The sequence below is a fragment of the Aulonocara sp. 'chitande type north' Nkhata Bay genome, linkage group LG18 (assembly GCF_057382095.1).
Source record: "Aulonocara sp. 'chitande type north' Nkhata Bay isolate Kocher_YH1m ecotype deep benthic linkage group LG18, A_spYH_male_GT1.1, whole genome shotgun sequence".
In the NCBI taxonomy this organism is placed as follows: Eukaryota; Metazoa; Chordata; class Actinopteri; order Cichliformes; family Cichlidae; genus Aulonocara; species Aulonocara sp. 'chitande type north' Nkhata Bay.
Genome location: NC_141361.1, coordinates 38,307,766 through 38,334,152, shown reverse-complemented (window position 1 = coordinate 38,334,152; position 26,387 = coordinate 38,307,766). Strand labels below are relative to the sequence as shown.

The following is a 26,387-nucleotide window of genomic DNA, read 5'->3' as shown; positions in this document are numbered from 1 at the left end:
CATGTCTTTAAACTGCGGCACGAAGACAGAGTACGAAGAGAAAAGCCACAAATGCATGGGGAGAGCATGCAAACGACGCCTTGCTGCCCTATTGTTTTGTCTTTTAACCTGTGCACTATTTTTTAAAAACAGCTATTGTTAAAAACACCAGTAGATGTTATTGCAATGCAATTAATAAAGTTGGAAAGTGGATTCTCTGCTTTCTCCACTTCCTCCAGACACTAGGACCCTCATTTCAAAAAGAAATACAAAACTTACATTCATCAAAAAGAGCACTTTGGACTGCTGCGCATCTGCATGTGTATATATGTTTGTGTGCGTGTGTGTCCAGAGTTCAGCTGAGACAGTGTCCTTCGCCCTGCCAGGCTAAGTAAACAGTAGTAGCTCCCTTCCTGAAGACGTCGGTGCATGATCTTGATGCAACCAGTGTCAGACCGTCGCTTGTAAAGTTCTCTTGAACCGAACATGACGTCAAACATCATAATCGACATCAGCGCTGCAGTCATGGCTGTTACTTATGCACCTTCTTGTACCACACTTTTCTCTCCCGGTCAGCTTTCCATTAATATACTTTATTACTGCACCCTGCAAACAGCCAACCTTTTCAGCAATGACCTTATGTGGTTTATCCTCGTGGGCGCTGTTGGTGATCGTCATCTGAAAGAGTTCTGAGTCATCAGTCTTTCCCCGACCATGGTTACATGTACAGAACTGGACCAAGACGTACATCTTTAAGCTGTTTGAATGGGGCTTTAGTCCAAATGACGGTTTTCTTTGATTTGCATGAGTTATAAACCCCACCCTTTAACATTTACTTTTATTTTACCTTATTGAGTTAAATAACATTTAAAAAAAGAACATTTTTCATAATAAGATTTTTTTGAGATGCACTAGTTTGTTTGATTTCTGTTGTCTTCAACATAAGTTAAGCTAAAGGACTGACAGCAACACAAGCATGAACAATAGGAGCCCAAAGGCTTGTTCCTTCTTCTGCACTGTGCACAGTGACGACGATGGACTGCAATGATATTTTTTCACTTTGTTCACAGATTAGGCCCTCATCAACCGGAGGTGGAAACTCATTCTGTGAACCGTTAGTCTGAATGTCTTACCATAATCCTCCTCAAGGTCTCACACTCTGGAAATCTTTCAGTTGCTTTAAAAATGTTGCCAAAAACTGAGCCAAGAGCAAGTGAAAATAGGTCAAATGGTGCGACAAAGAGAGAAAACAGAAGAGTTTGAGGCAGAAAAGATTAAATGTTCAGATTTTTTTGTTTTAAATCTATCCATCTTTAATCCCTTGAGCTTCATGTGATCGAGCTGGGGATTTTACAAATACAGTGCAGACAGCCGGTTCAACACAACCAGACATACAGCACATTAACAGTTCTATCTTTTTATCAGGACTTAGATGAGGGATGTTAACAACCACCTTCATTAGGTCATAAGATTGATTTCATCTCCTTTGTGCTTAAATAAACTGCCTGGTATGGAAATGTGATCAGGGAGACCAATTTTCTTCGACTCAAACTGAAGAGAAAAACGACAACATTTTTCCTGGTAAAACATCTGTACAGATGTTACCTGGGTGGGTGACTTTGATAACTGTCAAGCTACTGCCAATAGTCTGTTAGAGTGGCTTATTAACCGGATACACAGAGGAACAGCTAGCCTTTGACCACAGGTCCACAGGTTTAAAAAGAAAGCAGACAAACACACAATAAAATATGTTTCAAAACTGCTGCTTTGTGGCAAAAGTTGTACATGCTGCAGAAAACGGGCTTTTAACTGAGAAGGCGCTTTCATTGCAACAATTTCTGTCCCTTTTGTGCTTTTGCTAAAGTCAAAAACAACATTAGTCATTGACGAGACAGTGGGACCTTGGTCTGTTGCTCTATGTGGAAGCATTGATGATGTTTGACTAAAACCCGCCCCCTGAATGAGAGCTGAGAGCTCTGCAGAGGATCTGGACCTTTAACTTAAACGGCTCAGTGAAGGGGAGAAAACAGGCAGGAGAGCGAGGCAGTGTAACAGAAAGGAGAAGATGTGGGAGGTTTGGAAATCCACAGCAGGCACTTTGCAGCATTTTGACAAACAGCTGAGTGCAATGGAGAAAGCACAGGACAAAATGTTTGCATGTCGGAAAATGGTACGTACTCTTTGGTGTTTGTGGAGGCGTGCGTGTGCAGTATGCATGTGCTTGGCTATTGTAATCCGCATTGCTAATGCTATACTGCACTTAAATCGTTCAAGTTATGTGACCCTGCTGGTGTTTTTAATGAGCTTTGATGTTAGTCGGTAAATGACAGCTTCAGTGTGATTAAATTTTTCATATTTTCCATCTAATTGTTTTCATTTTCTGCAAGTTGTGTTAAGCACAAGGTTATCTCGAAAATACAGATTTTTTTAGCCTTATTCTCTTCAGTAAAACTGTTTAACCTATCGACATGTTTTATACGCATGTAATTAAAATAAAAGTGAATAATGTAATATTTTGTGTTGATGATTCCGGTTTCCGCTGACCTTTGTCATACAGTGTAGTCAGTAACTTGATTTTTCGCCAATCAAGGATGTATGATTTAGTTGTTCCCTTACTTTTTCATTTTGTGAAACGGCACGTGGCTAAAAGAAAACCTGACACTAACCCTGGGCTGGCTGCTCATGATCTGATGGGCATTAAGAGGACAACCACCAGAAAACATCTGACTGTAGAGTCTTTGAAAACGCAAGAGATTATTTTTAGATTTAACTAGAAGTAAGTGGCATTGAGTTTGATGCATCTTAAACAGATGATAACATGCCGACGCACTGTAAACATACAGTAATGTTAAGTGCAGGATGTGCTTTGTAATTTAACACTTTGAATGACAAGACGTTTTTTAAGTGGCTTGGTGTGGCTGTGAGGAGGGACACGTGTTGGATTTCCCCACATTGCAGCCTACTCTCATGTTCATCTCCTCAGTAACAGTGCAATGAGGCATAATTCAAGATTCACTCTCACCTTTGTGCATGTCTGTTTGTCTGTCGGCAGGTCCCCCATATGGGAACATTCATTGGGGTCTACCTGCCCTGCATGCAGAACATTCTGGGGGTGATTCTCTTTCTGCGCCTCACCTGGATTGTCGGCACAGCAGGAATTCTCGGATCTTTCGCCATTGTCTCCATGTGCTGCATCTGCGTGAGTAATTGACAGCTTCAGATGACGAGCTGCTTAATGAGTCTCAAAATGTGGCAGTGCTAAACAAACTGTCCCTCTTGGCCAGCCATCAGTGATGTAGCTGCGATTGAGTGTGAGATTTACGTCACGCCAATCACAGCTCCTCTGAATTTATGGTGTGATGAGCATTAATGTCTTTGTCCGAGTCCCCAAAACGAGCAGAAAACCTTATTTACAACCGCAGCACATACGTCAGTAGCTCCAGATGGCCAGACAGAGAAGTGCCTGTTTCAAAGTTTGAACTTGAATGCTCAGCACTCATGTGATGTGATGCGAACAATCTGCAAACTACAACTCCTTTACATTTTAGACTCACCCTGACACGCTCGTATGCTCCACACCAAAGAGATGACGGGCAATAGAGGTGATGATGCCAGTGGTCTCATTTTTCTTGTGTCTGTGTTTGACACTTAAGGTTCCTCCCCGTTAGTGGGGCAGCATCCTAACAGAAGGGCTCATTCAGTAAAACCTTGGAGAAACCTTCTAGAACAAATCTCCTGGAAACAGAGACTCTCGCCATTTCATCTCTGCAGAAACTACAAAGTTTATTTGCGTTTTTGTATTTTATTTGTTGCTATTTGTAACCAGTTTCACTGCACAGAGCTTGACTGTATGGTGAATGAAATGAATTTTCCAACAGTGTTTGAGTAAAACTCAAACATTGCAGAGTGAGACAATCAAGCTTATTTTTCTTGACTAAGTACAATAAATACAAAATGCACAATGACTGTACTTCAGTGTTTCTGATTTTCAGCCTGGCCCTCAGTCACACTCGGTTTGACACTGGTGCTTTCACTGATTCTGCTAAATTTAGGCAACTTTGTGTTTGATGGAGTGGAAACAAAATGCTGGAATGTTTTTTCCACTGGCATATTGCACAAAACAGCATGCAGAGTATTTAGTACTCTGCATGCTGCATGTTTCACATTATTGCACTCCTAATTCTAATCAGAGGCTTCAGTGACTGTTTTCAGGCACTTACTGTACTTTGTATTTTATTGACACATTGTACTTCCGCTCAGCTGCAATTCAAAGCACTATTATCTGAGCATGATGCTTGCACCTTGACAACTTAACAAACTTGACAAACACAAGCTGGTCAAAGTTATTTTCATTTATCTTTCTTTCTTTTATGTTGCTTTTACAAACCATCCACTGGTGATCATCTGTCCTGTTTTCTTTTGCTTTTTTCATGCAGACATTGCTCACAGCTATATCAATGAGTGCCATTGCAACAAATGGAGTTGTCCCAGGTACATAATGAATTATTTGATTTGCTTTTACGGTACAAGAGATGTATGCACATGCAGTCTGCAAAAATAGCTGCAATTGTGAGTGAGATTATACAGAGTTTGAATTGAGCTATGATTTGCACAGCATCCAAAATGTTTTTTAAACTTCATCATTGTGTGAGAGCAAGCTAATTCTGCACACTGTGTAGAGCACAACCAATTGTTTGGCATGCCAGTGTTATCAGCCGATATCTGCTATTTGCTGATTGATTGGACACTCTGCATCATCCCTGTTGGCAACACACTTCTTTGTAATACCACAAACACAACAAGCGCTTGATACATACTTACAGTTTATACATTTAGCAGAACACAAACGAGTAAATAACATAAGCATATTTGGCCCTTGTCTGTTATGTTTTGTGTCTGAAAGGGAAAACATAGTTCGATATGTTGGAATATTGGATTTTTAAATCTCAGTAGAATATTCTCAGTAGCTAATATATGAAATCTAATGCAATGCACAAAAGCTGCAAATGGACAGAGCCCAATTTTAAAGGGGACCAATTGTCCTTATTTTACGTTATTTTATGTTATGTAGATGCTGGTAAAATAATCAATGTTTATATCAAATATGGGCAACATTTTCAAACAGCGAGGTCAGTGTTATGCAAGTAATCCCTGTGAGCTAAAAGAAAACATTCTGAAACAGTTTTATGCCCAAACTGGTCTACGAGCACAGGAAAAGGAACAACTATCAGTTTGTCACCGGAAACTTTATTGGCATTATTTATTTTTTTACATTTGTGTATGTGTAGATATGAAACTAGTAAAATGTATTTTTGTGATCACTTCCTGACAGCCGGTGGCTCGTATTACATGATCTCCAGATCCTTGGGTCCAGAGTTTGGAGGTGCTGTGGGACTTTGTTTGTACCTGGGAACCACCTTCGCTGGATCCTTGTACATTCTTGGAACCATAGAGATTCTTTTGGTTTGTAAACTCTATGTCATACAAGGAGGCAGCCATGTCAGTGCCCTTCTGATTGCACATTAATCCCTCGATCGATCTGATTTTTCTCTTTGCCGTCTACCAGCTCTACATCATTCCACCTGAAAAAGTGGTCAAAGAAACAACGGCCAACGACATGCGAATCTATGGCACCTGCTGCCTGCTCCTGATGGCACTGGTTGTGTTTGTAGGGGTGAAGTAAGTTTCCATTCACCATCTGACACACACAAACAGAAGAACACACCACACAGGCTCACATTTGCCCCTCTCCTTCTGTCTGCAGGTATGTGAACAAGCTGGCTCTGGTGTTTCTGTCCTGTGTGGTTCTGTCTATCATGGCCACTTACGCAGGAGCCATCAAGACGGCCATCAAACCCTCAAACTTTAGGTGAGCGACTAATAACTGAGCAACCGCTTTTTATGAAGTGCTGGCATGTTTTCTCTGACAGTGAAAATCACGTACTGTCAGTGCTTACAGATACATTTTAAGCAGTTTATTGTACTACAGCTGATTTATCCTTTTTTTAAGATAAGGAACTGGATTAGTTTGTTTGTTAGTTTGCAACCACTGCAAAGTTTGTTTTAAGTACTTGGGTAAGTGTATACGTGAGTGTGTGAAGCTGCAAGAAACTTGAAACACCTTTTAGAGTCATTCGGTCAGATAGTCTTTTAAAATGTGTATTTTATTTTCTGATATGATTTGTCTTCATCTGGTAAATAGAAGGGAAAATATGAAAAACAGCTTCTGTCTTTCTGCACACTGTACAGTTCATATGTGGGGGGAGGGAAATGCTGCAGTGATATACAGCTTTTGAAGAGTGGAGATTCAATTCAGTACATGCTTTATATTTATTTTAATAAGGTAGAACCTGAAATCAGATGACCCTGTGAGAAAGCGTTTTGGCAATAGTGGGAAGGAAAAACTCCCTTTTAACAGGAAGAAACCTCTGGCAGAGCCAGGCTCGGGGAGGGGCGGGGCCATCTGCAATGATCAGCTGGGGGCGAGGTTAGGAAGTACAAGAGAGCCAGACTAATTAAGTGTAGAGTGGTGTATAAATACACAATGAAAGTATGAGTGTGAAAATTGGAGTGAAAACTAATAACTGGAGGATTCAGTGTCAAGTGATCCAGCCCTAACTCAAGCAGTATCAAAAAGAAACGTTTGAATCTAATCTTTACGTTAGAGATAGTGTCTGTCTCCTGAATCCAAACTGGGAACTGGTTCCACAGAAGAGGGGCCTGAAAGCTGAAGGCTCAGCGTCCCACTCTATTTTTAAATACCACATGTAAACCTGCAGTCTGAGAACAAAGTGCACTGTTGGGTTGATATGGTACTATGACGTCTTTAAGATAAGACGGTGCCTGATTATTCAAGACCTCGTAAGAGAGCAGAAGGATTTTAAATGTAATTCTAGATTTAACTGGGAGCCAATGAAAAGAAGCCAATATGGGAGAAACTGGAGACTTCAGGGAGTTTTAGGAAAACCTTAAAATAACGTCTTAGAGTAACTGTATGAGATCTGTTTAACTTGCACAAAAGTAGAATTGTAGTTTCTAGTCTCTTTCAGCTGGTTTTCTTTGCTTTTTGTTAGATACTAAATGTCTTAAATGTAAATACCAACTAAATTCTCTAATATTTAATACTTTTTTCTCTCCTTTTTATTGATGTTATTGTTATTATTATTTTATTACTATCACTGCTATTTTCTGTTGTTTTCTTCTCAATATAACTGCACTCTCTATATGCTCATGTAAAGCTGAGGAGCACGAGCCAAAGAATGTCATTATGGATAAATGTGGCTACACTGTTTATCTGTACATGACAATAAAACTTGAAACTACTATTAAAAAAAGATCGTATGTATTAGCATGGGCATTTGAAATTTACATAAGACATCCAAGAGACTGCGACTGTAACAAAGTGTAAAGTTGGAAGGGATCTTGAATACCTTGGCACCGTTACTTCTGGTGTCCTTTACTCAGTACTGCACTGAACATCTTCAAATTCTGACACCAATATGTATCTGTAAAGCCAGCACCTGTTCCACAGATTTAGACCGTGTCCCTCGGGACGTCCTGTGGGGGGTTCTCCAGGATTATGGGGTGTTTGGCCCATTGATCCTTATACAACTGTGGCAAGAGCTTGGTCCGCGTAGCCGGCAATAAGTCGGACTTGTTCCCGGTGGGTGATGGGCTCCGCCAGGGCTGCCCTTTGTCACCGATTCTGTTCATAATTTTTATGGACAGAATTTCTAGGCACAGCCAAGTGGTGGTCTCAGAATTTCATCTCTGCTTTTCGCGGATGATGTGGTTCTGTTGGCTTCATCAGGTGATGGCCTCCAGTTTGCTTTGGAGCAGTTCGCAGCCTAGTGTGAATCAGCACCTCCAAATCTGAGATCACGGTTCTCAGCCGGTAGAGGCTGGGCGTCTCTGCTTAGGCTGCTGCCCCCGCGACCCAGCCCCGGGTAAGCGGAAGACGATGGATGGGTGGATTTTAGATTGTCGCCCTCGTCACATGCACATGGATGAATCTAATCTGACAATAAGAAATAATAAGTAGACACTCCTTTGTCGTGCGTGAGGAGGGGGGGCTGTGTCTGCAACAATTTATGAAATGCTTGATCTCATTTTTCTCCTCTAGTGTCTGTCTGTTGGGGAACCGCACTCTGAAGAATGAAATGTTTGAAAAGTGCGCAAAAACAGATGTGGAGCTCTGGAACCTTTTTTGTGACAGTCCATATCTCAACGCAACCTGTGACGAGTACTTCGCCTTAAACAACCTGACCGAGATCCAGGCCACACCGGGAGTCCTGGGGGAAGTCATCAACGGTGCGTCACCGTCAAGCAAAAATCCACTGAGAGTTCCTCCTGTCAGTCTTTTTTTTCTGCAGTAAATTCTGATCATGCAGCCTGTGCTTGTCTTTCCTTTAGACAACTTGTGGGGCAATTATGGCCCAGACAACATGGTGATAGAGAGGAAAAACCTGTCTTCTGTCCCAGCCGAGGCCAACAACGACAAACTTAAGAACTACGTCTTCAACGATTGGGCCACCTACTTCACTCTGCTGGTGGGAATATACTTCCCCTCTGTCACAGGTAGATGATTTATTGTGGTCACATTATACAAAGATGAGAAATCATTTAGGATAAACGTTTCAAGGGACTTGAGCATGAGGAATTATAGTTTTAATGCGTTTACATGAGTAAAGTTTGTGTTGCGTTTCAGGTATAATGGCTGGTTCTAACAGGTCAGGTGATCTCAGAGACGCCCAGAGATCCATCCCAATAGGAACCATACTGGCTATTCTCACCACATCCTTCATCTGTATCCTCGAGATCCTGAATGTGTCGATTGTGTCTGTGGAACTGCTGCAGGAACACCCAGAAACTCTTTCACTGCTGCTGGTTCCCCAAGGAGCAAATCCAGAAAAGGCCCTTCTGGAGTCTTGTGGTTCTTGATCCTCCCAGACCTGAAAGACCAGTGAGGAAAAGTTGGACATCAGGTGTGGCAGTGCAAGACTCTCTTGGTGTTCCTAAGGGTTAATTGCTTGTTCACACGAGTGTTCAAGTGTAAAGGCACGCTTGAGGTTTGGTTTGGGGGGACACCACTTCTTGTCTTCTTGGTCTCATTTTTAGCTGAGATTAAGAAGTCGTTTAAAGTAAATCCACTGTTTCCACTAATAATCCCTGTTGGTCAGCATTAGGGAACCTATTTATCTCGAGGTGCAGTGGAGACGGAGGTGACACTGTTACTACGTTACAAGAGCAGCTGAAGAAACTGAAACACTAGTGTCTGAGGAGAAAGGCAGAAAGCCCGGTTTCCTCAGGTGTGATGATAACTGAGATGTAATGGGTCATGCACTATGACTTATTACTTTGACTAAAAAGTTGAGAAAGGTTTGACATCCAGCGAGGATCCAAACATCTCTTACTTTCATTATTATTCATTATTTTCATATATTTACTGTTTTTTAGATTTCTTTTGTTTCCACGTTGTTCTCTGTTTTATTCTGTAAGCACTTTTTGTTGACTTTATAATTACTTATTTGTTTCCATTAGTTGTCTTAACGGCTTACGCAATTCAGGGCGTTCTTTGTCTTCTTATTATCATTACTAATATTAAACGAATTGAGGGAAGAAAATGTTGATGATTCCCAGATTCACGCTGCTTCTAAATGAGGTGATATTTATGCACCAGCTGTGGGTGAAGAGCAGCAGATTGATATTGTCACAGGCTGTTGATGTAAATTGTCCCAGTGTTTTCATCTTAACTTCCTGGTCAGATATCTCCTTTGTGGTCTTGTTTGGAGCCTGTATTGAAGGAGTGGTCCTGAGAGACAAGTAAGAATGTTTAAATGTTTGGAAAAGCGGGTGCTTTGTTTTTTCAGAACGTCTCATAATGCATTTTTATCATTGCGATTGCTGTTTAATAAAGCGTATGTATGCTTCAGGTTTGGTTTCTCAGTAAAGACGAAACCTGTCATCAGCATTCTGGCCTGGCCATCACCGTGGGTGATTGTGATTGGCTCATTTTTTTCCTGCTGCGGGGCGGGACTGCAAAGCCTTACAGGTGCCCCCCGGCTGTTGCAGGCCATTGCTCGCGACGGCATCATTCCTTTCTTACAGGTTAGTGGAAGATCACCTCTTTTGAAAAACACCTATTCCTTTTTCATTTTTATCTTGAAAGTGCACACGCAGCTTCCTTTCGTGCTTCATTATTGTGCTTTTTTTACCGTTTAAAAGCCAACGGCAGAGGTAGTCATAACTTATGAATGTGTACTGTAAAAAATGTTTGGTCTACTTTCTCATTTTTAAATGATTGTTTAAAAGATTTCCTTCTTTTTCACAAAGTCTTCTGAACTGATTGTTTCATTCATAAATTGTTAAAGGACTGGTTACATTATACCCGTCGCAGCTTCCCAGAGTTTTAAGGAAGCATGTTTGGGTTGTGTATTTAATCTGTTTCATTTTATGTTTTTCTCAAAATGTTTTTTCAGTTTCTAACCTAATAAATGAGAGAAAAGCTGCAAATTCTCACACAGGAGTTAAGATAAGATAAGATAAGATAAGATAACCTTTATTAGTCCCACACGTGGGAAATTTGTTTTGTCACAGCAGGAAGTGGACAGTGCAAAAGTTATGAGGCAAAAATTAGAATACAATAAGAATAAATACAGTACACAACTGTACAGAATAGAATAAAATAAAATACTATATACAATAAGATAAAAATAGAATACAAATACAAATACTATATACAACTGAGTAAAAATACAACGATGACAGAAAGGATTATTGCACTTAGTATTATTGCATATGTATGGATGTGTGTGCTTGATCAGTTAAAGTCTTTATTATGGAGTCTGACAGCAGTGGGGAGGAAAGACCTGCGAAATCTCTCCGTCCCACACCGTGGGTGCCGCAGTCTCCCACTGAAGGAGCTGCTCAGTGCTGTCACAGTCTGCTGCATGGGGTGGGAGACGTTGTCCATCAGGGATGACAGCTTAGCCGCCGTTCTCCTGTCACTCACCACCTCCACTGGGTCCAGAGGGCATCCTAGAACAGAGCTGGCCCTTCGGATCAGCCTGTTCAGTCTCTTCCTGTCCCCAGCAGAGATGCTGCCGCCCCAGCAGACCACGCCATAAAAGATAGCAGAAGCCACAACAGAGTCATAGAAGGTCTTCAGGAGTGGGCCCTCCACTCCAAACGACCTGAGTCTCCGCAGCAGGTACAGCCTGCTCTGCCTTTCCTGTAGAGGGCGTCTGAGTTATGAGTCCAGTCCAGTCTGTTGTTCAGATGAACACCAAGGTACCTGTAGCTGTCCACAGCCTCAATGTCCATACCTTGGATGTTCAGTGGTTGCAGTGGAGAATGCTTGTGCCTGCGGAAGTCTACCACCAGCTCCTTGGTTTTACTGGCGTTGATCTGGAGGTAGTTCAGCTGGCACCAGTCCACAAAGTCTTGAGTCAGTCCTCTGTACTCCTTGTCGTCCCCATCAGTGATGAGGCCGACTATTGCAGAGTCATCAGAGAACTTCTGCAGGAAGCACTGGGTGGAATTGTGGGAGAAGTCTGCAGTGTAGATGGTGAAGAGGAACGGAGCCAGAACCGTTCCCTGTGGGGCCCCCGTACTGCAGACGACCCTGTCCGACACACAGCCCTGAGTCCTCACATACTGTGGTCGGTCGGTGAGGTAGTCCAGGATCCATGTAGTGAGGTGATGGTCCACTCCAGAGTTCACCAGCTTGTCCTTTAGAACCGAGGGAAGAATGGTGTTGAAGGCACTGGAGAAATCAAAGAACATGATTCTCACAGTGCTTCCAGCGGTCTCCAGGTGAGCGAGGGAACGATGTAGGAGGTGAATGACGGCATCATCCGCTCCAATGCCAGGCTGGTAGGCAAACTGAAGTGGGTCCAGTGATGAGCTTATTAGGCGCCGAAGCTGAGCCAGGACCAACCGCTCCAGGGTCTTCATCAGGTGGGATGTCAGAGCCACCGGCCTGTAGCTGTTGAGGTCCTTGGGGCGTGAAGTCTTTGGCACTGGTACAACACAGGAGGTTTTCCAGAGCTGTGGGACTCTTCCCAACCTCAGGCTCAGGTTGAAGAGGTGCTCCATCACCCCACACAGTTGGTCCGCGCAGGACCTGACGACCCTCGAGCTGATGCCATCTGGACCCGCTGCCTTCTTGCCATTAATCCTCCTCAGTTCCCTCCTAACCTGGGTGGTTGAGAGAGACAGGCTGGAGCCTTGTGTTGAGTGTGTATTGGATGCTGTTGTTGGGGGTGGGGGGGAGTGAGCAGGGTGAATAGAGGAGGTGTGAAGTGTCTGAGGTGAAACAGCAGCAGTGGGGGTGGGTGAGTCTGCAGCCGATGTTGTAGACTGCCTCATGGTTGAATCAAATCTGTTGAAGAAATGATTCAGTTCATTTGCCCACCTCACATCCCTCCCAGGCAGAGAGTTCTGCTGTTTGTGGCCCGAGATGGTTCTGAGGCCTCTCCAGACTTCACCAACGTTGTTTTGTTGAAGCTGGTTCTCCATCTTCTGCCTGTAGCTCTCCTTCCCATTCCTTATCAGTCCCCTCAGCTCTCTCTGCACCCTTTTCAACTCCTCTTTGTCTCTGGATTTGAAGGCCCTCCTCTTCTGCTTGAGGACGGTTTTAATTTCTGGGGTAATCCAAGGTTTATTGTTGGAGAAACACCGTACAGTCCTGGTAGGTACAGTGTTATCCACACAGAAGTTTATATAGTCAGTAATGCATGTAGTAAGGCTGTCGATGTCCTCTCCATGGTCGTCACAGATCACCTCCCACACAGTCGACTCAAAACAGTCCTTAAGAGCCTCCTCGCTCTCCTCTGACCATCTCTGCACTGTGCGGGTGGCTGGTGGCTCCCTGCGCACTAAGGGCTCATACACAGGGACAAGGTGCACCAGGTTGTGATCAGATCTGCCCAGGGGAGGGAGAGGTGATGAACTGTATGCCTCTTCTGCATTGGCATACAGTAAGTCCAGTGTTTTATTGACTCTGGTTGGGCAGGTCACATACTGGGTGAAGGTGGGCAGTGTGGAGTCCAGTGAGGCATGATTGAAGTCCCCTGATATTATGAGAAGGGCTCTCGGTGATTGTGTTTGCAGTCTGCTGACCACAGAGTGGAGAGAGTCACAGGCTGCATCCGCGTTGGCCGAGGGGGGGACATATGCGTTAGAAAGGCGTGCCGTTTTGACCTTGATAAAAATAAGTACTACATCAAACCTCTGTCCTTTGGATCTCTCTTTCTCAGGTCTTTGGTCATGGGAAGGCTAACGGTGAGCCCACCTGGGCTCTGCTGCTGACTGTCGGGATCTGCGAGATAGGAATCCTTATTGCCTCTCTGGATCATGTAGCCCCCATCCTCTCCATGTATGTGCTTTTTTCCCTCTTTTTGTCACTGAATTTGTTAATGTCTTTACATTTCATACTAATCACTGGTCTTCTCAGGTTTTTCCTCATGTGCTATCTGTTTGTCAACCTGGCCTGTGCTGTCCAGACTTTGCTCTGCACCCCCAATTGGAGACCTCGCTTTAAGTTCTATCACTGGTAAGAGCATGTCCTAGAAAACTCTCTTATCTCTGAGTGTAACAGTAATGATGACACTGCTTGTTTCCTGTAGGACTCTGTCCTTCTTAGGGATGAGTCTTTGTCTCTCCCTCATGTTCATCTCCTCCTGGATCTACGCTCTGGTCGTCATAGTGATAGCCGGCTGTATCTACAAATACATTGAATACAAAGGGTAAGTTTCAGGTGATGAGATCAATTCAGCGTTTAAACCAGGTGCAGGCAAGAAGGTATGGTCAGAAACAAACTGATACACAACAATCGTTTTAGGGCGGCTGAGCTTTTCAAAAGTAAAGAGAGGCTAAGGTTTGCCAGTCTTCAAAGAACTGTGACAAATTGACAAAATGTGGAACAATTTCAGAAATGCAAACTATCTTATCATACACAGTACATGATATCATTAAAAGATTCAGAGAATCTGGATATCTGTGTGCACAAGACAAGGCCAAAAAGGGTCTGAGTTGGCACTGCATGAAAAACAGACAATATTATGTCACTGAAAAGCAGCGCATGGGCTCAGGAACCGTTCCAGAAAACATTTCTGTCAACACAGTTTGCTGTGCCATCCACAAATGCAGGTTAAAGCTCTTTCTTGCAAAGAATATGACCGATAACCGCCATGTTCACTGGGCCAAATATAAAATCTTCTGTGGCCAGATGAATAAAAATATTAAAATTGAAAAACACGGGCGCTGTACTCGCCGATTTAAAGAGGAGAGGAATGAGCTGGCCTGTTATCAGCACTCTTTTCAAAAGCCTGCATCTCTAATGTTATGCAGATGCATTAGTGTGCAAGGAATTGGCAGCTTACACAACTGGAAGGATGCCATCAGGTGGTGAAAAGGTTTCTACAAGTTTTAGAGCCACATACGCTCCCATCCCAACAACACCTTTTTCTGAAAATCAAAATGAGTTCTTGTTTGTTGAGATGTAGTAAAACAGTTTTAATGGTGGTGCAGGGCAGTGAAGGAGTGGGGAGATGGAATCAGAGGTCTGTCCTTAAATGCCGCACGCTACGCTCTCATCCGGCTAGAGGAGGCACCGCTACACACCAAAAACTGGAGGTGAGTGCAAAAACACTTCTCTCACAATAGAGTATTTTAATTAGAGGCAACAAATAATGATTGGTCTATATTTAATCACTTAGAAATCACAAACACGTTCTTCTTAAACTCAGAGATTGGCAGAGAAATCTGCTGCTCTACATTTAATCTACTGAATATTCAGATTTGGGCTGTTGAACAAATGTTGAACAATATGACATCACCTTTACCTCGGCACAGTTATTTTTCTGAATCTGATTTCAAATCTTGAACAGTTAAGCTGCAGCCTCATTGTCACTGACAGTCATTACATTTTTTATCATCTTGTCCTCTAAAGAACTACAGTTGTCTGCAGACAGACTGTCATTCATTCAGAAAAATTACTTTGATTGTTTTTCGGTTGTTTGCTGCTAGACGTTTGTATTTTTTGGCTCTGTCTTCAGGCCTCAGCTGCTGGTGTTGTGTAAACTGAACTCAGACCTGGAGGTGACACACCCTCGTCTCCTGTCCTTCGCCACGCAGCTCAAAGCGGGGAAGGGGCTGACCATCGTCTGCTCCGTCCTGGAGGGGACATACATGACCCGAGGGGACGAGGCCAAGAAAGGAGAGCAGGTTTCTCAGTTTGTTCAGTCGTTCGCTCTCATCGGCTAGCCTTGACTTCACTGTACATGCTAATGTTTGCGTTTAACCTTCTTCCATGTGTCTCTTACTTTTGTAATTACGTTTGTTTTCCTGCTCTATATGTTCGCTCGAATATGAACCAACATGTTGCCGAAGCTGTGAATGAATCAAAATATTGCACACCACTCAGCACCTAAAACGGTTCCTTTCTTTTCCTTGCTTGCTTCCGGCAGAACTTGAAAGCAGCCATGGCTGCGGAGAAGACAAAGGGTTTCTCTCACGTCGTGGTGTCGTCCAGCCTGCGAGATGGTTTCTCCATACTCATTCAGTCAGCTGGACTGGGGGGAATGAAGCACAATGCCGTGCTGATGGCCTGGCCAACAGGCTGGAAACAGGACCGGGACTCCTCCGTAAGGAGAAACTTTATAGGTAAACTCAACAGAAGGGTTTTGTGTGACAACACTGCAATACTGAGAAAATTACAAAAGGCTTTCTGATGAGGCAACATGTCAAAAGGCTTCAAAAGCTGTAATAACTGAGATCAATCATTTGCTAATCCATAACTACTTAAATACTGTGGACAACAATTTACAGAACTGCATTTCTTTTAATGAGCCCTTCACTTCACTAAGAGGACAAAACCTGTCCTTAATGGCGTGCTAACGTTACAACATTCTTATTGTAAAGAAATAGAAAAGATGTCATTACAAAAATATTAATGCCAAAAATATCAGCATTTGACATTTACTGTATTGTTTTTTACATTTCTTCTATTATGACCACATAGACATGTAATCACACATTACCGAGTAGATTACAGATGTTTTTAGTCCAGATGTCCTGCAGATGCAGATGACAAATTAAGCGATAGTCACAAGTATTGTTGCGCGCCAGGATTTTATGGTTTTACAGATTTACGGTGGCCCTGAGAGTTCAAATGGACTGCAGTTTAAGAAAAACCCCAACAAATAGAAAAATGCTGCAAAAGTACTTCACATGTTTGGGTGTGTGTCACTTCCACAGCTGCTTCGTCACAGTAATGTGTTCCCAAAAACACTTCTGTGTGTTGTGAGATTTTGGTTTTTCTACTTCCTTTGTGTTTTATTTCTCTTCTTTTTCTTCCATGTTTTATGTGCCTTTGCTGCATTTTTCTGTTTGCTGGTGTTTTCATAATTTCCGGTGTTTAGGGCCGCCATATTTACGCACAAGGTTAGAGATTTTGGACGGGGCTCAGGAACATCTTTTTTCTCTCCCTGCAGAAACCGTTAGAGAGACGACTTCGGCACATCAGGCTCTGCTCGTAGCCAAGAACATTGACCATTTCCCTGCTAACCAGGAGCGTCTGAAGGAGGGCACCGTTGATGTGTGGTGGATCGTACATGATGGTGGACTGCTCATGCTTCTGCCTTTCTTACTTAGTCAGCACAAGGTGTGTCTTTGTTTGTGTTGCCTAAATTATCTTTTTACTTTAAGATTCTTTAGTTGAATTTAAATATGAACCGTTCAAGAAAAAACAAGGACTCCAAAGTAAGATAAAAATCAATAATTATATAAATTGCCACAGTAAGCAGGATGAATAGAGTGCATTTATATACACCGTTAAAATTTGTCTCAATGTTCTCACCGTTAGCATTGTGGCTGCTGTCTTCCAGCCAGAAGTTTCCTTTTGAAATGAGTGTATGCTAACTTACTGGCTAATACTAGCAAGCTTCGTTATCAAGCTGCTTCCATATCTGCTAATTAATGCTAAGCAACATACAAATGCAAAAAGTGCCCTCACTAGACTTTTGTACATCCTTCATCACACAGCAGCGATACCAAGTGTTCTGAACATCACAAATAAAGTCTTGAGTTCAGTTCTTGAGGAAGCTGAACCTGTCAATCAAAACGGCCACACCCCTGACTTTAAGCCATAGGAATGCCCAAAAGGGGGAAATCTTACAAACACATCACCACATGCATGTTGTTGTGAATGTGTTTTGTTATTTATGGAGACCAAAACCATGTTGGTACCAGGCTGTAAACATGTAAGTTACAAGGCTAAAGTTTGCACTTTAACATGAGAGTTAAAAAGATCATGATCAAGTCGCTTTTGGAATCAGCCTCAAGTGGTCATGTGGGGAACTGCGCCTCGAAGGTGGCTGCATTTCTCAGTCCCGTAGGTTCTGACTTGACAATTACCATATGGGACTACATTTAATCAACTTCAACCAAAATTAAAATTACTCTTCTTTTAACCTTTAAACATTTTCCCCAAAGATTTGTAGTAAATAGCCGTTGACCTGTTTGCAAATCAAGATCTTTTGCTAACAGCTTCTAATGCGGGGGGTGGGCAATCCCAGGCCTCGAGGGCCGGTGTCCTGAAGGTTTTAGATCTCACCTTGGGTCAACACACCTGAATCACATGATTAGTTCGTTACCAGGCCTCTGGAGAATTTCAGAACATGTTGAGGAGCTAATTTATCCATTTAAATCAGCTGTGTTGGTTCAAGGACACATCTAAAACCTGCAGGGACACCGGCCCTCGGGGCCTGGAGTTGCCCACCCCTGTTCTAATGTCACACAGTTTAATATTGATGCAGAGCCTGCCGGCCTTCAGTCATAATAAAATAATAAAAGCAGGTCTTTAATCTTTCGTGCTGCACTCAGGTGGCCTATTAATTGAGCTGGATAAAAGATGGGCGTGTTGCTCTGGGTGGTTGGTTATAATAACTTTTTCTGTTTAGGTATGGAGGAAGTGCAAAATGCGAATCTTCACTGTGGCACAGATGGATGACAACTCCATTCAGATGAAGAAAGATCTCCAGATGTTTCTCTACCAACTGCGTCTAAATGCAGTGGTGGAGGTAGTGGAGATGGTGAGACTGTCTACACTTTTAATTCACTTTTAAATCTGCATTAGATTACTTAATATGATAATAGTTCCATACCTACTCATACTGAATTTGCAGATGCTCTCTCTCCCTGTAGCATGACAGTGATATCTCAGCTTTCACCTATGAGAAGACGCTGGTGATGGAGCAGAGATCTCAAATGCTCAAACAGATGCAGCTGTCCCGCACAGAGAGGGAGAGAGAGGTAAAGGGACACATACTGGACATCCTTAACGTTTTTCAAATGATTGTAAAGCGATGTATAAGCTGGTTATTTTGGCATATTTTAATGTTTTCCTGCAAGACTTTTATGATGGTCATATGATGGATTTGTTAAAACAAACATATCAACAATAATTAATATTTTTATAATGACAGGATTTAGGAAAAACTGCTTAAATATTAAGGTGTTGCAAAAGTCTTCACGGTCTGTTCTGCTGTTCTTGACCTTTGACCTTTTCCCCCTAATCACTGCGTTGTGAATGGACAATGGGCTCAGATTCAGAGCATCACGGATGTATCGCGTGCCTCCATAAAGAGGAAGAAGTGTTCGAGTGCCGACGCCCCGCCCCTCTACTCTCAGTGCATTCCAGAGGATGAGGTAGCCATGGCAACTAGACCAAACAAACAACCCTGGAGCCGTCGCTCTATCCCATTCATCATCTTTACCATCCTAATCTATTCATAACCGCCGGAATGCTTTAGACAGTGCTCTGAATTAACTCATTTGTTAAGTGTATGCATGAGCTTGTTTCGGCTGTTCACCCTCCAGGATGTTGCTAACAGAGTGTCAGAAACCAAAAACAGCCGCTAGGGGGACACAAAGTCCTCCCTGAGCGGCAGGCACCAAAATATCAGTCATGACTATTTCCTCCCAAATCTTCATCTTTTGATTTGTGCCCATCTTCAGATTTTAAGATGTGGAACTCTCAATGAGCGGTCAGTTGCCTTATACATGTGCAGGTCTGACACAAAGAATAATGTCACTAGTTTTGCATCATGCACCATCATTTTTTCCCCCTATCATGCATGCATTTTTGCACTGGAGAGCTGGAACGACACATTTTACCTATAGGTAAGAGAGCATGTCCAGGGTTCTGCATGAAGCTTATTTGTTTTAACATCGGTCCTGTTTCTTGTCTCTTGCCAAGCGCTTGTACATAGGAGCAGTGATTGTTGAGGTTTTCTCTTTTTCTCTCTTATTGTAATTTTACCGTACAATATAAAGCACCTCGGGCCAGCTATTTTTGTAATTTAGTGCTTTATAGATACAATTTACTACTACAATATAGATTTGTTCAGCACCTTTCAAGAAACTCAACGACACTTTATTAAAACAATAATAAAAAATCTAGAAATTAAAGAAGAGGTGAGTTTTGAAGAACGGATGGGAGTTTTAAAGAAGATATGGAGGTTGGTGCGAGGGGCAGAAAAGAGCCCCATGGCTGAGGATCACATCATCCAAGGCTGCATGTATGGGTGGCCAGACAGGTACTGAGGGCCCAGGTCATTAACAGGATTTATAAATGAGCAGAAGCAACTTGTAAATGATGCGTGACGTGACCAGGAGCCAGTTGAGCTTTATGTGGAGTGATATGTTGGGGATCCCAAATGGGACTCCATTGCAGCCAGATAGCGCCAAAGAGTCAGTGAGCGATGACCAAAGTCAAGAGATGTTCATTAGACGAAGAAAAGCTGCTTTGGTGACAGATTTATAATAACCCTGGAATAAAAGTGTAGAACATTATAACATTATAAAGTGCCACAACTGTTGTTGTGATTACGTGCTATATAAAATTGAAATTAAATTGAGTCCAGGGGTTGCTGAGATGGGGGGGATCACCCATGTCGATGAAGAGCTCCATTCTTCTGGAGCAGGGTCTTGATGGCCACAAGCAAAAGCACAGTGCTATTGCTTTTGAGCTAGGTAGTTAAAATCCATGTTGTAATTTCATGCAGACGTTTGGTCAAGGAGCTTTGATTGTGGAGAGTTTAGCACTGACAGCTGTGTGTTGTCAGCATAAGAATGGAAACAGAAACCATGGCACCACTGCCCATGAGGGAGCATGTAGATGGTGAAGAGAAGGGGTCCAAGCACAGAGCCTTGAGGCACCCCATGGTTAACTGGAATAGAGGTGGAGCAAGAGTCTCCTAAGGTGACAAGCTGTGTTCAGTTGGAAAAGTAGGACTGAAACTGTGAGAGTTCAGTACCAGTGAGGCCAAGAAAGCCAGCCAGAGGTGAGAGAGAAGAATGGTGTGAGAATCAGTGCCAAAGGCTGCAGAAAGGTCCACAGGGTCAGAGTCTGCCCTGTTGGTGATGGGAATCATTGAGGCAGTTTGGAAGCGCGTGCCTAGTCCAAAGGTGTCTGCATGGGGTCCCAGATGCAGGTGGAGACTTGAGTCAAAGAGAACCACTTTTAAAAATGTAAAAACAAGTCCTGCAAAAGAATATGCAGAAGGTTTTGCACATATGAATTTGCAGGTTTTTAATAATTTAGTCATATATAGAAGTGTTACCATCACATGAGGGAAGCTGAGGCTTTTCTTCATTCATGTGATTCTTTGAGTCTGCATGTACTTTATGCTCTTAAACATATCGCTTGACTGCTGTCATGTCAGACATTTCTTCTCATCATTTTTTCTTTCCATATTAGAATGTCTCCATTTCCTGAAAAGCTGTGGTATTCAGTATCAGCTCTCCTAATGAAAGATTAAGGGTGAAGATCACGGAACTAATAAGACTTTATATCATGTCACCGTCTGTTCAGGCTCAGCTGATTCACGACCGGAACACAGCATCTCATTCTGCAGCGAATGACAAGGCTGCTGGCGCCACTTCTGATCGTGTCCACATGACCTGGACCAAAGACAAACTGCAGAATGAGAGGAACAAACACAAAGAAAACATGGCAGTGAAAGACATGTTCAACATGAAACCGTAAGTAGAGCTAAGTATGCTGCCTCACACTTTTGACACATACATAAACAGAATTTAGAATATATATTGCAAGAAAGTGGCATTGCAAATTTACTCAAAATGTTGCAGGAGGGATTCCTGGAGTGACAGCGTGATGATTTAAATACAATCTCTGAATATTTAGAGGCTATATTTTGCTATTAATGTTGGATGTGTGTCCCCCATCCTCTATCCCCCATCCTCTATCCTCTAGTGAGTGGGAGAATCTGTAAGTAACTTTCACTTCTTGGCTGCATGTGCTTGAACTTTTTCACGTGTGAAATAATCTCTGTTGGCATGCTGGTAGAAAAGCGATTAACTAGTTCATGCATGCATACGTGATGAGACAAAAAGCTCGTGCTTTTATCACAAGGAAACTGCATCCATCTGCATTTGCATCCTTCATTGTCATCCCCAATCTTTTATACTGCACTTGAGTGGACAGATGAATGATAGTATAGCATACTTTAGAAGATGATTGACTGTGTTGCATGATTTTTTGTTAAATTAAAGACCTTGTTAATGTCTCTGGTTAAACATAGCAACCACTCTAATGTGCGGAGGATGCACACAGCGGTGAAACTGAACGAGGTGGTGGTGAAGAAATCCTGTAACTCGGAGCTCGTCTTGCTGAACATGCCGGGCCCACCAAAGAACAAGAAAGGGGATGACAACTGTATCCTTTTTCAAAGTACCAGCAGTATTAAGCCCTTAACTGGATTTTTCTTTCAGTCTGTGAGTTGTTCAGTCATTTAGTCAACCACAGTAGATAAACTGTTTGATATTTAGACACCCACTTTCTTGCTATTAATATGAGATTAGTCATAGCACTTAGAGCAGAGCGATATGACCAAAAATATTTATCAAGCTATACATTTGAAAATTTGCGATAATGATATAACTGACGATATAATTGACACTAGACAAAATACTTTACAACTCCACAACTTTATTAGTGCAAAAATAAGCAGCTGTTTTTTATGTGCATTAAAGTTATATAAAAACGTAACAGTGCAAATTCCTTGCTGATAGTTTAACCAAAAGGCATTTCCAGTGGAAACTGGCCAACATATCCTCAGCATAACCATGTATAATATCCACAAAACTTAAAAAGAGGTTATCCGGTTGTTAAGTCTGACGTCACTAGCCGTGTCTGGACCTAAACTCCGCTGCAGGTCCATATATCAAATGATCACTGTGGCATTACTGAGAGTTGAAAAATTGTCTAAAGTCTTTCATCTTTAATAAAATGATCAGCGTTCTGCTCTACCAGGTGTAACAATTGAGTTTAACATCCAGGCATCCATGAAAACGGAATTTATGACATTTAACGGAGAAGTTAGCAGGAAGTTAGCTCGCTAGCTTATATCTAAATACAATATAGCATGTCCTGACTGCGGGGTTTTGGAAACAAATTAAAACGTACAGCTCTGTTATCACTTCCAGCATAAATGAAGACAGAAAACTAAACAGCAGTGACGTTTGTAGGGTTACTGAAGTTGGGCTAGCTGGTATATAATGATGTGCTACGTGACCGCTAGCGACACAGCTATGTTAGCGTAATATAAACAAGCTAACTTTTTTCCACTCGATAAAAGTTACTGTGAGTGTTCTCGGTCAGGAACAAATGTAATCGCATGGCAGGATGCTGTAAAAGGACCAAACTTCAGCCAGGAGAACAACTGAGATAATCCATCCACAATACGAGGTTAGTCATTCATATACTGCTGCATGGGCTGGGCTGTAGTTACATCCTAAGGTTTTAAAGACTGAGCTTAAATAAATGATTAGCGGTAATAAAAGCTGAGGGAGGTCAACAGTGATCACTGACTGTTTTAGGAGCTTTTTGAGATTAAATAGAAGAAAATACAAAACATTAAACATGTTAACAACACAAAAGCCATATTAAACGCAGACTACTTTAGACCCGGAAGTAGGATTCGTCACGTCATCACTTAACGACCAGACACACACACACAATACGGTAATATTATGTTGAAGCACAGTACGTATCACTCCGCGAGACTCCTGCCTGCAAAAGCGGTAATGCTCCGACAATCCATCAAGCGGTGCGGGTTCGTAGCTTAGCAAAATCGTCCTAAAACATTTGACAGATTTTCGAGCGCCACATAAAATCGTTTCGAGGTCAGTAAACACAACCAGAGTTCATACATAAGGCACACGGGATTATAAGGTGCTCTGTCGATTTTCAGAAAAATCAAAGGATTGATTTTAAGTGTGCCGTATTTTCCAAAAAACACGGTAGTAACGATGACCCGCTAGCATGCGCTACCAAAAATAGTGCTTTGTTGTGTATCTGACGGTCGAAAGCTAAACCAGTTCCACACCACTGAAGCTGCAGCATTTTTACCAACCACTTCTGGTTCATCCGCTTCATTCAACGATCCGCTTTCGCCCTCCTCATTCTCCGTCGCCGCCGGCATGCTTTTTCCGCCATGTGCGTATGAAAACATAGGCACACGCGTTTTACCCAAATTCTATCGCGATATTTCAATTTCTTGTCGTTGCCCAACATTATACCGGTATTACCGTGAACGGTATGATATGGCCCAGCCCTAATAGCACTGTCATGTTTGTATGCTAGAGTCAGCTAGCTTAACTAAGCATGGATAGATAGTCAACAATCGTGTCTTCTTCCAAAGGTTAAAAAAATCCTCCTAGAAGCATTTTAAAGCATATTGACTCAGTTAATGTCATTAATTAAACCACACTAAAACTGAACATAAAAACTAAGATGCTGTTGTGAAAACGTTTTAATAGGACTCTAAGCAGTCTTATAAAAAACAAAGTAAATCCTTAATGTTTCCATATCTTCGTAACTCCAGGTTGAATTTTGGGTTATTTTTTACATTTTGGACCAATGTTAATTCTTTGCCCCAGTTCTAAGCTAAGTTAAGCTAAGCTATCCAACTATAACAGCAGTTCTATCCAGTCTTTAAGTGACGACGTATGAACCCGGCTTCCGGGTCCAGACTACTTTGCGTTTATTAAGGCTGTTGTGTTTTTAACATGTTTTAATGCTTTGTATCTTGTTTTATTTAATCTGAACAAGCCCCTAAAAGAAATGCAATTGCATTTGTGGAGCATTCATGTTAATTTTTGTTAAGTGGAAAAACATTAGCGTTCATCCTCCAGCTTCACTGTGATAATGTGTTTAGATTATGCTAATGTAGCACATTATAAAACAGCTAGCCCAACTTCAGTAACCCTACAAACATTACTGCTGTTTAGTTTTTCTGTCTTCATTTATGTTGGAAGTGACAGCAGAGCTGTAGGTTTAATTTTTTCAGAAATCTCTCATTCAGAACATGCTATATCATGTTTGGGTGGAAACTAGCGAGCTAACTTCCTGCTAACTTCTAACTCCATTAAATTTAATAAATTCTGTTTTCATGGATGCCTGGATGTTAAAATTAATTACTACACCTGGTAAAGCAGCAACGCTGATCATTTTATTAAAGATAAAAGAATTTAGACAGTTTTTAGCTCTCAGTGATGCTGCACTGTTCGTTTGACTTTGGGACCTGAAGTGGAGTTTGGACCTGGAAACTGCTAATGACATCAGACCTAAAAACCCGATACTTAGAATAAAGATATTGAAGTGGCATTTACTGATTCATCCTGGTAAGAAAATAATAAAGCATATTGAGTCTAATAGTAGTGCATAACCCCCTTAACCAGAATGTGTGTCTCAGATATGGAGTTCCTGGAAGTTTTAATGGAAGGTCTAGACCGTGTACTGTTGGTTCGGGGAGGAGGTCGGGAGGTCATTACTATCTACTCCTAGCGCAAAGAGGTTCCTATTTTTTTGGACGTGTACTTTAAACGAACCATGTTTGGACACAAAGGCTTTAAGGTGGGACAGTGACAACAGACTTTGTTTTTTAAGAAGTCCAGTATTTCCAACCTCCTTAGATTACAATAACCTGGATGACTGATGAAGAGAAGAGTGCCACATTTGGACAACAAGGGACTCTGCATACAGCACAGCCTCAGCTTAGTGCAGAGTCTGGAAGTGAAGAGGATTGACTACAGACAGACCACTAGGGGCTCCACCACTCCAACTCCTCCAGATGAAAAAACATGAACTGCAGCTTGTTTTTGTTGCCTTTAGTGCAATCGTTGGTTTCACTGAGACATGCACATAAAGTGGAAACTGTCCTTTTACAGAGTACCCTAAAGATCACAGCAATGACTTTTATAGGAATACTTTTGCGTTTGGCAATAACATTCAATGATATTTCCTTTGTGATCTTTATTATTTATTTCCGTGCCAGTTGTGACACTTCATTGTAACAAATGTTTTACTTTGGGATGATTAAATGAGTTGAACATGTTTTTTAGCCAATATTGTGAAAGAATATCAAATGTGGAATAATGTGTTGATGACCATGAACAAACGTATGCTGCTCGTAACACACTAGGCCATTACTGTTTTTGTTGCCACAGATGGGAATGTGCCAAGCATAATGAAGATGTAATAGAGTGAAAATGATACAGATGATTTGCTGGTTTCAACGTTTCAGGACATTTTAATTATTGATGAGTTTGACTGAGTTTTTGTATGTTGTCATAATGTTAGTCTGTGAGCTCTTTCCTTAGACGCCACTACAGCTAGTGGCAAAGGATGCAATATGGAGTCTCTATAGTAGTGTTGTTGTTGTTGTTTTCATCATAGGTTAGTACTGATTCATCTCTTTTTAGGATGTTATTTAGCAAAAAACAAATATAACTTAAAGTCTGTATAATAATGAAGTTGTCATGTCTGATTATTTATGGCAATATGTTCTGTGCTAATTTTCTTTGGTAAAGGTAATAAGCATTAAGGTACCAGTACACTATAAAGGGGGGAAAAACAAGGCACAACAATGGATATGGACCTGGACAAAATGATGTGTGACAGCAAAACAACAATAATTAATTTGTGTCTACAGTAAATGTCAAATAGCCTGTGCACCTCTGTGGTGAAAGGAACCGATTGAGATGGTTGGTTTCTTGATGCCTCCAAAGCTGAGGTGTTTTGTACATATCCTACTGACAGGAAACCCCAAACCTAAGACAGACTGGAGGGATTATGCCGCTCGGCTGGCCCTGGAATGCCTCGGTAGGGACCTGGGGACAGCGGCTAGCGAGAGGGAGGAGGGAAGACTTGAAATCTCTGCTTAGACTGCTTGTGACCCTCAAAATGAGCTTATCCTCAATGTGAAGTGTTTGTAAAGACTTGGAAGGAACCTCCCATAACAATCACATAAAACATATCTATAAACACACAGAGACAAAGGGCAGGAAGCAGGAAGACGGTATGTAAAGGAAACGAAACT

The 26,387-nt window shown here is 42.0% G+C and overlaps 1 protein-coding gene across 8 annotated transcripts in view; it reads left to right on the top strand.

The window, feature by feature from the left end:
- Nucleotides 1-25,833, top strand: part of LOC147309142 (solute carrier family 12 member 7-like) — a 44,816-nt gene extending 18,983 nt beyond the window's left edge. For 3 of the 8 annotated variants that reach the window (XM_086270630.1, XM_086270631.1, XM_086270629.1), the window contains 24 exons: nt 3,032-3,178; nt 4,416-4,470; nt 5,312-5,442; nt 5,546-5,658; nt 5,744-5,848; nt 8,102-8,289; nt 8,392-8,556; nt 8,687-8,785; nt 9,744-9,801; nt 9,912-10,086; nt 13,239-13,357; nt 13,436-13,534; nt 13,608-13,727; nt 14,512-14,616; nt 15,039-15,207; nt 15,450-15,645; nt 16,476-16,645; nt 17,943-18,074; nt 18,187-18,294; nt 18,589-18,690; nt 20,858-21,027; nt 21,260-21,274; nt 21,588-21,721; nt 24,762-25,833. In XM_086270630.1, coding sequence (XP_086126756.1) covers nt 3,032-3,178; nt 4,416-4,470; nt 5,312-5,442; nt 5,546-5,658; nt 5,744-5,848; nt 8,102-8,289; nt 8,392-8,556; nt 8,687-8,785; nt 9,744-9,801; nt 9,912-10,086; nt 13,239-13,357; nt 13,436-13,534; nt 13,608-13,727; nt 14,512-14,616; nt 15,039-15,207; nt 15,450-15,645; nt 16,476-16,645; nt 17,943-18,074; nt 18,187-18,294; nt 18,589-18,690; nt 20,858-21,027; nt 21,260-21,274; nt 21,588-21,721; nt 24,762-24,853 — 2,967 coding nt within the window. In that variant the 3' untranslated portion in view covers nt 24,854-25,833. The other 5 variants (XM_086270632.1, XM_086270633.1, XM_086270634.1 and 2 more) reach the window with 5 other exon arrangements.
- Nucleotides 25,834-26,387: the final 554 nt, after the last annotated feature.